This window comes from Peromyscus maniculatus, chromosome 1, assembly GCF_049852395.1.
Source record: "Peromyscus maniculatus bairdii isolate BWxNUB_F1_BW_parent chromosome 1, HU_Pman_BW_mat_3.1, whole genome shotgun sequence".
NCBI classification, from domain to species: Eukaryota; Metazoa; Chordata; class Mammalia; order Rodentia; family Cricetidae; genus Peromyscus; species Peromyscus maniculatus.
In genome coordinates, this window is record NC_134852.1 from 114,073,650 (window position 1) to 114,084,944 (window position 11,295).

An 11,295-nucleotide genomic window follows, 5' to 3' on the forward strand; every position below is an offset into this window, starting at 1 on the left:
ACTGAATCTTTGTTTTCTCACTTGAAAGTGTTTAATCTATATTGTGAAGTTTTAATAACTGAGTGTGTTAAATCCAGGCATAACCTCCACTCTGGAGGGGTTGTGACTGGAGTAGTCTTCCTACCTTTCTGGGTCTCACTGGAGAGCACAGTGGGAATCACTGTCCTTTCTTCCCATCACAGAGTGCTGTTCAGTGTTCACAGATGTCTGGAACTCAAGAACCCAGGGATGTACAGCTTAAAGCTTTGCCTTCTAGTGTCATGGAGACTCCATGAGACCCACAGCTCCCTGGAAAGGGCAGAAATGCCTATGGCACAGGAAATCAGGAAATCTCTTACCCTGAAGACTTCTCTTTTGTTAACTAAGCTGAGCATGACCACAAGCAGTTCTAACAAGCCCCTGGGATCCAGCTTTTGGCAGGGATCTTAAATGAGGGTCTATTTGAAGGAATGTTCCTTGCTTTTTCTTCCCCTTGATAATTCTGTCTCCATTCTAAGGCTCATTGTCTCATCTTGGCTTCCTCTGAGACTAGGTTCTGAAGCTGGAGGTGTTAACTCCTAACTTTCCTTTCTCCTCTGTGCAAGTGAACATAAAGGCTGGATATCGGAATGCATGTGCAAGAGGTGTGATGTGGTTATGAGAGTGTGAGCAATTGTGTATATGTATTGTTTAGTTAATCTGAGGGTATATGCTTACAGTTATATGTGAAATTTGAAAGTTTGTTTGTATTTAATACATGTTGACATGTGTGTATGAGGTTTGTTAATAAATATGTATATAAGAGACTGAATTTAAATATATATATGTATAAAGTTAATGTGCAAGCATATGAATAGTATTTGCTTTTGTGATACATAATTAGTGTGATAACATCATTTCTGATTTAATTGTTATGGAATACATGTACTTTGTGAATGCATGGGCCTAGATGACAGTGTGGGATGGCATATCTGTGCACATACACGTGTGTGTGTGTGTGTGTGTGTGTGTGTGTGTGTGTGTGTGTGTGTGATGCATGCCATCAATGTCGTAGTGGTTCAGTGTACACTGTGGTAGCTATGGTTTCAAGGCCTCTCTCTTATGAGGGGCTGATGATCCAGAGAAGAAAAGATTTCAACAGAGAATATGCCAGTTATTTCTGTGATTTTCTAAGGCTGGAAGGACCTCTTCATTCAACATGAATATCCCAAGCCTGCACAGACTTCCTTTCTGGTTATATCTTTTTTATTGCTCTCAAGAAATTCTGAATTTAAAAATGGTGATAGAATAGTGAGAATAAATAATTTAAAAACAAAATAAAACCAGGAGGTGCCCCCCTATAATCCCAGCACTTGGGAGGTTGAGGCAGGATGACTTCCTCTTTTTTGGCCTACAGAAGTATAACAGGCTTTATCTACCTCATTTCGTCTCACCCAAGAAAGTGTTTGCATTAGTTTTCTCCTTGCCTCCAAATATGATCAAATTAGCTGGGGAGGAATATTAGTCTATGCTCTGTCTTCTCATTTCTAGAGGATTCCTATTTGTATTGGCAGTAAAATGAGCACCCACGTTTCCATAGAAGACTTATGTGTCCTTCCTGACAGGTCATTTATTATGTTTTACTGCTTTTATTCCTCTCACATTAGGATGCCACATCTCTTAAGTACTGTACCTCAGAGGGAGACTTACCTAGTATTACATCATTGTAGATGTAACTTTTTCAGTTGAGATCATCCTGGATGGCAATTTGTTCTTCCTCCAATATGATTATAGTCCTTGTGTCAAAGTGGGAACTTGGACACAGATACACTCACACTGTTGGAGTGCTGTGTGGATGAGAAGGCAAAAATTGCAGTGCTAGATCTATAAGCCAAGGTTCCCATGAAGTCAGCCGACAGGCAGGTGTGCACAGATTCTCCCTCAAGGTCCAGAACACAAACCAATCATGTCGACACCTTGATTTTAGACTTCTGCCCTCCAGAACTATGTAATGAACCTGCATGTAAGCTACCCTCAAGATTAATTTTTATGTACTTACTTCACTCACGAAATACATACTGAAATTCAAAAGAATTTCATGGAAAAGTAAATGATTACTTTTCTATATTTCTTATATTTTTGGTTGTGAGCCTAGCCTTTAACAGCTGAGCTATCCCTCCAGCCCACTTTTCTATATTTCTACATGTCTATAATCATATTTCCCATTGCAATTACTACTAAGACTGGCTACATATGAAATTATTACACTTTAAATATTATTTATTCCTTGAGAACTTTATAGAATTACATTGATCATACCAATTTCTCTTCCTAACCCTTCTTTCAGATTCTCCCCCACTTCCCTACTCACATTCCCTCATGTTTGCTCTCTTAAAAACAAAACAAAATAAAATATAGAGTCAAGATTTTTAAGTGTACAAAATTTAATTATTTAAAATATCACATATGTTGCCTGAACTTAAGGATATCAAGTAATGCCAGGAATTAGTAAAACTTGTGATTCATCTTTGAATCTACACCGAATGTGGTTTCAGAGCAGCAATACCATCAGAACTCAGAACTTAGGCCTCTGTCGAGAGCCAGTGACTCCAAATTTTTCCTGCAAGAAAATGCATTTGTGTGGGCCTACGATATACTAAACATTTGCTTATTCTTATGGGCAGACAGTCACAGTTACTACTGAGATACTGAAGAAAGTTGTGAGCAGACAAATGAGACAAAATTTAAATTCTAGAGAATACACAAATAGTATTTCAGAAAGCTATAGTCAAAATTAAACAGAAATTTGACATAGTTATGGACAATTGAATCATCATGAAAGGAAAGGGTCAGTTTTCTTTTGATGACCTGGTGATGTTTCTTTCAGGGATTTTTGTGAGAGAGGATAGTGTGACCACCTTTTTCTCTAGTCATAACATATGCTCTGTGTTTAAATGTTAACTGTACCTCAGGCATAATTCATTTGATTTTAAAATGTGGATAAACTGCTTTTTCGCAACGGGTTTGCCATCAGAACGCAGGTGTTGTGAAAACCACCGCTAATTCAGAGCCAAAATGGGAAAGGAAAAGACTCACATCAACATCCTTGTCATTGGACACGTAGATTCAGGCAAGTCCACCACAACCGGCCACCTGATCTACAAATGTGGTGGAATCGACAAGCAAACCATCGAAAAGTTCGAAAAGGAGGCTGCCAAGATGGGAAATGGCTCCTTCAAGTATGCCTGGGTCTTGGACAAACTGAAAGCTGAGCGTGAGCGTGGTATCACTATTGACATCTCCCTGTGGAAATTTGAGACCAGCAAATACTATGTGACTACCATTGATGCCCCAGGACACAGAGACTTTATCAAAAACATGATTACAGGCACATCTCAGGCTGACTGTGCTGTCCTGATTGTTGCTGCTGGTGTTGGTGAATTTGAAGCTGGTATCCCCAAGAACGGGCAGACCCGTGAGCATGCCCTTCTGGCTTACACCCTGGGTGTGAAACAGCTAATTGTTGGTGTCAACAAAATGGATTCCACTGAGTCACCCTACAGCCAGAAGAGATACGAGGAAATTGTTAAGGAAGTCAGCACCTACATTAAGAAAATTGGCTACAACCCTGACACAGTAGCATTTGTGCCAATTTCTGGTTGGAATGGTGACAACATGCTGGAGCCAAGTGCTAATATGCCTTGGTTCAAGGGATGGAAAGTCACCCGCAAAGATGGCAGTGCCAGTGGGATCACACTGCTGGAAGCTTTGGATTGCATCCTGCCACCAACTCGTCCAACTGACAAGCCTCTGCGACTGCCCCTCCAGGATGTCTACAAAATTGGTGGTATTGGAACCGTCCCTGTGGGCCGAGTGGAGACAGATGTGTTGAAACTTGGAATGGTGGTTACCTTTGCTCCAGTCAATGTGACAACAGAAGTAAAGTCTGTTGAAATGCACCATGAAGCTTTGAGTGAAGCTCTTCCTGGGAACAACGTGGGCTTCAATGTAAAGAACGTGTCCGTCAAAGACGTTAGACATGGCAATGTTGCTGGTGACAGCAAAAATGACCCACCCATGGAAGCTGCTGGCTTCACCACTCAGGTGATTATCCTGAACCATCCAGACCAAATCAGTACTGGCTATGCTCCTGTGCTGGATTGTCACACTGCTCACATAGCATGCAAGTTTGCTGAGCTTAAAGAAAAGATTGATCGTCGTTCTGGTAAGAAGCTGGAAGATGGCCCTAAATTCTTGAAATCTGGTGATGCAGCCATCGTTGATATGGTTCCTGGCAAGCCCATGTGTGTTGAGAGCTTCTCTGATTATCCTCCAATGGGTCATTTTGCTGTTCGTGACATGAGGCAGACAGTTGCTGTGGGTGTCATCAAAGCTGTGGACAAGAAGGCTGCTGGAGCTGGCAAAGTCATCAAGTCTGCCCAGAAAGCTCAGAAGGCTAAATGAATATTCTCTCTAACACCTGCCACCCCAGTCTTAATTGGTGGTGGAAGAACGGTCTCAGAACTGTTTGTCTCAATTGGCCATTTAAGTTTAATAGTAAAAGACTGGTTAATGATAACAATGCATCGTAAAACCTTCAGAAGGAAAGGAGAATGTTTTGTGGACCATTTTTTTTTTTGTGTGTGGCAGTTTTAAGTTATTAGTTTTCAAAATCAGTACAAATGGAAACAACTTGACCAAAAATCTGTCACAGAATTTTGAGACCCATTAAAACAAGTTTAATGAGAAAAAAAAGGTGGATAAACTAAATAAAATCCAATATGAAAACATAGCTACATGATTGTATGTTACTTGATATATCTTCTCCAAGGAGGCATCATGCCGTATTTGACTGAATGGGAATGGAGGAAGAAGGGAACCAAGGAAGCATGCGAGCATGTGAACTCTACATAGTAGAAAGTAGAACCCGAATCTAAAGGAAGAAAGAATGGATGCTTGGTATCACTGGCCATCAGGGAAATACAATCAGACCTGTCTTCTTAACAGTGAACACTGGTGGAGATGTTCAGAAAAGACCCTTTACACTGTGAGGATATACATTAGTGTAATCATTATGGAGAATGCTATGGAGAGTGCCCTAAAGACTAAGCATAGATCCATCATAGGATCCAACTGTATACAGTGCTGGGTATTTAAAGAAGATGACATCACTGCAGTGCAGAGCCTTGCATTCTCATGTTTGTGGCAGGACTATTTCTAACAAACATATGAAATACAGAATTAACTGAGGTGTCTATCACCAGATGAATGAAGGAAGAAAATATGGCTTACATGAACAATGTAATATTATAAAGTCACAGAGTCATAGCCCATCATTTGCATTGAAATGGATGAACTGAAGCACTTTCCATTGGGTGAAAAAGAGACACAGAGAGACAAATATCATATTTTCTTTACATACATAGAAGCCTAAAAATGTCTTCTTGGCTTTAAGATAGTGGGATAGTGTACAGGAGACTGAGAAGTATGGAGGGTAGAGGTGGATAAATGAAAGGCAGGATTGGATAGCAGGTAACAAAAGGTAATTAAATAGATTAGGTTCTGGAATTCCAAACTACAAAACAATGCCACAGTGCATAATTATCTTTCATGCATTTTATGAAAATTTGTAATAAAGAAGCCTGAAGTTCCAAAAAACTATAGGGAAAGGAAAATGCCCATTATCTTCCTTGGTCAGTATAAGCTATATCCATGTTAAAATATCACACCAAAGCCCCACTAATGTACAGATTAATGCATACTAAATTTTGAAAACTGTCGTAGATAATAAGATAATTAAGATGAAGATGTTAACATATTATTTTAACCTGCCTCAGGTGTGGGTAGTCTCCTAGGAATTTCTAGCTGATACCAGTTGTAGACTCCCAAGAGCTCTTGGTAGAAATGAAAGTTACTTGGCTGGTTCCTTATACAGGGGCAGAATCATGAGCTAACTAACACACAGTTGGCTTGGCAGCAGGTGGAACAGATATCTTGGATTGAAAGCCAGGTAGGATGCTAGGATTAAGCACACAAGACAGAGGTTGTTGAGAACTCAGGTAAGAGGCAACAGTAGAGCAGGAAGTACTTAGAGGTGAAAGAAGACAAATTAGAGGCGAAGAGCAGAAGTATTGGACAGGGAGTATTGGAATAAGAGGCAGAAAACAGAGACTGTGGTAATTAAGTGAGAGATCTGTATGAAATTTGCAAGCAAATATTTGCTTCCAGGATAAAACATCAAAGACAGTTATGTCTTAAGTCTGGGAGAGAATTTTTATAGTTCATGGAGGCTCCAAATGTGACACTGTATACTTGAGTTATTCCTTGCATGGCCTTTAAATTAGGCTGCATCTAAACTCCCATGTTTCTTAGGAAATAAGCTTCTATATATACCTTTTACAAGATCTTCATGTTATAAGATTCCTTCTAGCTCTCGTCATATTTAGAAACACATCAAATTAATATTTTCAATTTTTGGTCATCATATAAATAACTAGAAATAGGCACATTTGATATATTTTTGAAGTCCTGTTTTTACATATGGTGAAGCCTCATGCAGAAATGGGTAACCAAGTCCATTTAGTAGATGGAGAGTGAAAGGCATGTGAGTGTGTGTGTGTGTGTGTGTGTGCAAGCACACACATATGCATGCATTCTATGTGTTTTCAGAGAAGATTTCATAATGCAGGCTCTTGTGGAACTCACAATCCTCCTGCCCTAGCATCTTGAACAAGTGCTGACATCACCAGTATATAACACCTTCCTCAGCACCAGGACCTGTCTCTTTGTCTATTGCTATGAGTCATCATTAATTTCAGTTCCTACATTCCTAGACACTGAAATGTACATTTTATATTTTCACTTCCTATTTCTAATGTGTGATGGTCAAACAAATTTTAGATGTCACCAAAAGAACACTCTATATGGGCAGCATTGGGTAGATGGTCACCATTCCTAAATGTTGGGATTTATTTGATATGGCAGAAGTTCAGTCTTCCAATTGGCCACCAATTCTAAGCTGTACAAAGAGTACAAAAGCTACACAAAAGAAATTACTAATTGTGAAGGTAGAGTCATAAGCACTAATCTAGTCTATCAAGTATATAATTTTTCTTTGTTTGTTTATTTCCAAAAGCCAGAAAAAGTAGTGCTTCTGAGATTATACAATCTAGGATCAAGATAACTTTGAGGAAGAGTTTATGCCTGAAAATACTATGGCCTTCCTGAGTGCCACAGTACTGCTATGTATTTGCATGATGAATGTAGCTGAAAAAAAAAAACCTGTTTGTCAAGGACTACTCATTTCTTTAGTTATGTGAGTTAGGCTGGGAGTTTGACAATTACGACTGAGACATAAATCCTTGGCAAGTTTTGTTGTGAGATGAGGGAGCAAGACATGTGTAGCACAGTTTTCCCTCTGGGTGAATCCCCCTATCCTAAGGACTAACAGCTGGCCTGCTTGGATTCTTTGGTGTAGAATTCTCTTATTTTTCTTTTTGAGACTGTAACATAGTTTTGGCAATTCTTCCTTCCCTTTCCTCCCTCCAAATCCTCCCATATGCCTCTCCTAGATACCAGTGATTCCTGAGACACTATTACTAGAGTTACAGGCAGAATCAGTTTAAAACACTGTAGACAAGGACCTAAACTCACCACTACTATGATGAGTAGTTTCTATTATTTTTCACATCTCTATACTCAATTATCTAACAAAAACAAGTGGAGGAAAAACTTACTTTGTTTTATGGCTCAATGGATGATACATCATCACTTGGCTCTGTTTCTAGGCCTAATGTGAGGCAAATTATCATGGTGATGGGAATGTGTGGTGGAGAATCTTTATGCTGGACAAGAAGCTAAGAAAAATCTGGAAACACAGGAAGAGGCCAGGACAAAATATCGTTCTAGGACTATATCCTCTGTGACCCATTCCTCTAACTAGATCCCATTGTATACATTTCACTACCTCCCAATAACACAGTCATATTATAAATACATCCAGGGATTAATCCATCCATTATGTGAGAAATTTCATTAATTGTCTTTGGAGATAAACTTACAGATTCATTCAGAAGTTTGCTGAATTCTCCAGGTAGATCTTAATCCAATTTAATCCAATCAAGTTGACGATCAAGATTAATTATTAACATAGAGATGCAGAATCCAAGAGCATCCAGGAAAGAATCCAAGATTAGGCTAAAAAAAAGGGACCAGAGTTGTGAACATTCAGAGTAGGGCCAATAACAATTGCCTGGGAAGATTATGAGTGCTTTAAAACCATGCAAGTGGCAGCCGTAGTACATTCATTGAACCTGTCAACAGCATTAACCAAATTGTCACAGTTTGAGACAATGAGTTAAAATGGACTACCAACACTGAACGGATAATAGATTCTCCTAACTGAGGTTTATTACTTCTGTTCTCCATAAGAAATGCCCATACATCCTACTAAACCTCTTAATAGTTCTTAACTCAAGTTAACTTGAGGAAAAAGTCTTCAAAAAAGTCATGAGTGATAAAAGCTGCTTCCCTTTCCCTTCATTTCTTCCTCACTGTGCTCTATGTCTTTACCAGCTAACTCCTTCTGTGTGGATTCAAGCTTCCCTTTCTCTACCATAAATGCAAAATGCCCAGAGTCCCTGTGAAGGGACATGCACTTATGCTGGTCATTTCTTTTACAGCTCCCAGACTCACTAGTGGTAGCTAAAATCAGAGGTGTCTTTCCTCCACTGCACCTTGTGGGGATGTCCTTACATGCTGGCAACTGTAAAATCCTGGAAGATGGTTTTGGGTACTTGAGCTTTCACTGATGATGTGAGTCTGTGGGTCTAGGAGATGCCCTGCAAGAACCTTCAGAGTGTAAACATACACTCTTTATGTTCATGACTCAGATAGATAATTGTAAAGATTTATGTATTTGCTCCATATGGCTTTTATTTGCTCATTTGAATGAACAAAATAGAATATCACTCTTAAATCTAAAGTTCCCTTTGGCCCATTAACCATCCTCACTGTATTAGTTTACAATATCATACCTGTGCGTACATATGTTTCATGCAAAATATTCTATCCTAAGGATCATTAAATTTTTCTATAAAAGGTCAGAATTTAAATAATTTATAATTTTTAGGTAATTATGACTTCATGATCTCTGTCCCAATTGTTTATATTCTTGGTTCTCTTTCTTTCTTTATAAATATAAAAGGCCCCTAATTTGCATAATAGTCAAAGAGCTGAGTTTGTTGCCAACCCTCTGTGATAGATCCCTTAACAGTTACAAAACCTATGCCATGAATTACAATGTATGATGAGTGCATTGAACAATACTGTCAATAGCAAAGAATTTCTTCAGTTGTCTGGGTCTGCTCACATAGTACTGCGGTCTGTGTGAACACATACCCACTTCAGGGAGCTCTTCCATGCTTCAAAATGCTATATTTAATTTACTTAATTTGTATCTTAAAAGATGTAGTTTGAGGTGCTGGGAAGATGGTTCTGTCACTCAAGTGCTTTCTGTGAAAGCATGAGGATATAAGTTCAGTTCTCTAGTACCCATGTATAAAAGCTGGGTATGGGGGTATGTGTCTATAATCCCAGGACTGAGGAGGAGGGAAAGGAAGACTCCTAAGGTTCACTGGACAGCTACTCTAGCTGAAATGGAGAGCTCTGGGTTCAGTGAGAGATTTTATCTGAAAAAGTAAGGTGAAAGACAGAGGAAAACACTTGATGTAGACCTCTGGTGTCCATATTCATGAACACATATAAGGGAACCTGCACACATATGTACACATGCACATGAATACAGAAAGATGTAGGGTTTTTGTTGTTGTTTGATGGGGGAACCAAAACACTTTTGTACTTTCCAGCTTTAGAGTTATGTATAAATATATCTGAAAATAAAAATCTATATTCAAATAATATAAAGGTCTCAAGTAAATAGTATAAAGAAACGTTTAAGTACATTCCATATTTTTAAAATGCTATATATATCTATATATATTTTTTTCATCTCATAATTTGAGGTATATTAAATTTAACCCATGTTGTGTAATTGTGACAACTAAGAGATAATATGTGTTTATTGTTGATGGCACTGTAGGTCCTGGAGCAGCTGAAGAAGACAGGTACTTGTGATGCTTCTCAATACCTCAGAAGTTGATGTCTCCTCATTCCTACTGATTGGGATCCCAGGCCTGGAGCATGTGCACATTTGGGTCTCCATCCTTATTTGCCTCATGTATCTTACAGCCATCCTGGGAAACTGCACTATCCTCTGTGTCATCAGAACTGAGCCTTCTCTACATGAGCCCATGTACTATTTCCTCTCCATGTTAGCCTTATCTGACCTGGGCTTGTCTTTTTCTTCCATCCCCACAATGCTAAGAATATTCTTGTTCAATGCCATGGGGATTTCCGCTGATGCCTGCATTGCCCAGGAATTCTTCATCCATGGATTCACAGATATGGAATCCTCAGTGCTCCTTATTATGTCCTTTGATCGCTTTGTAGCCATCCGGCACCCCCTAAGATACAGCTCCATCCTCACAAACTCAAGAGTTGTGCAAATTGGGCTAGTCTTCGCTGTTAAAAGCATTCTTCTGGTGCTCCCCCTTCCATTTACTTTAAAGAGACTCAGATACTGCAACAAACGCCTGTTATCGCATTCCTATTGTCTCCATCAGGATGTCATGAAGCTGGCCTGCTCCGACAACAGGGTTAACTTTTACTATGGGCTATTTGTTGCACTCTGCATGATGTCAGACAGTGTGTTCATTGCTGTGTCCTATGTGTTCATCTTGAAGACTGTGTTGGGTATTGCATCCCATGGGGAGCGGCTCAAAGCTCTCAATACCTGCGTCTCCCACATCTGTGCTGTGCTCATCTTCTATGTACCTATCATTACCTTAGCAACCATGCATCGCTTTGCAAAGCATAAGTCTCCATTAGCTATGATTTTGATAGCAGATGCTTTCTTGCTGGTACCACCCTTGATGAATCCCATTGTGTATTGTGTAAAAACTCGGCAGATTAGGGTAAAAGTCTTAGAAAAACTGGGTCTGCATTCTAAGTAATGGGGACAACATTCTTAGATGTTCCATTTTCTCAGCAATTAGCTACTTTAGAGACAGGATAGTGTTTCGTCTTCAAGGAGATCCATTTTACTTCACAGCCCTATAGTTTGTTTCAATCAATGAGTACTGTCACTTTTCTGGTTTAAAGGAGGAAGAGGCTTCATATTTCATAGCGCTTCTAGGAATCCTTTCACTGTTATTTTCATGGTGGAAGACATCTATTTTTAGGCACAAAAATGATGAATAAGAATTTCCACAATCTTCT

The 11,295-nt window shown here is 39.2% G+C and overlaps 1 protein-coding gene and 1 pseudogene across 1 annotated transcript; both read left to right on the plus strand.

The window, feature by feature from the left end:
* The first annotated feature begins 2,972 nt into the window (after window positions 1-2,972).
* On the plus strand, window positions 2,973-4,713 carry LOC102903468 (elongation factor 1-alpha 1 pseudogene; annotated as a pseudogene).
* Window positions 4,714-10,077: 5,364 nt separating this feature from the next.
* On the plus strand, window positions 10,078-11,030 carry LOC102903157 (olfactory receptor 51A7-like). The gene has a single exon (XM_006993341.3). The coding sequence runs from the start codon at window positions 10,092-10,094 to the stop codon at window positions 11,028-11,030; it is 939 nt and encodes a 312-aa protein (XP_006993403.1). The 5' UTR covers window positions 10,078-10,091.
* The last annotated feature ends 265 nt before the right edge of the window (window positions 11,031-11,295 follow it).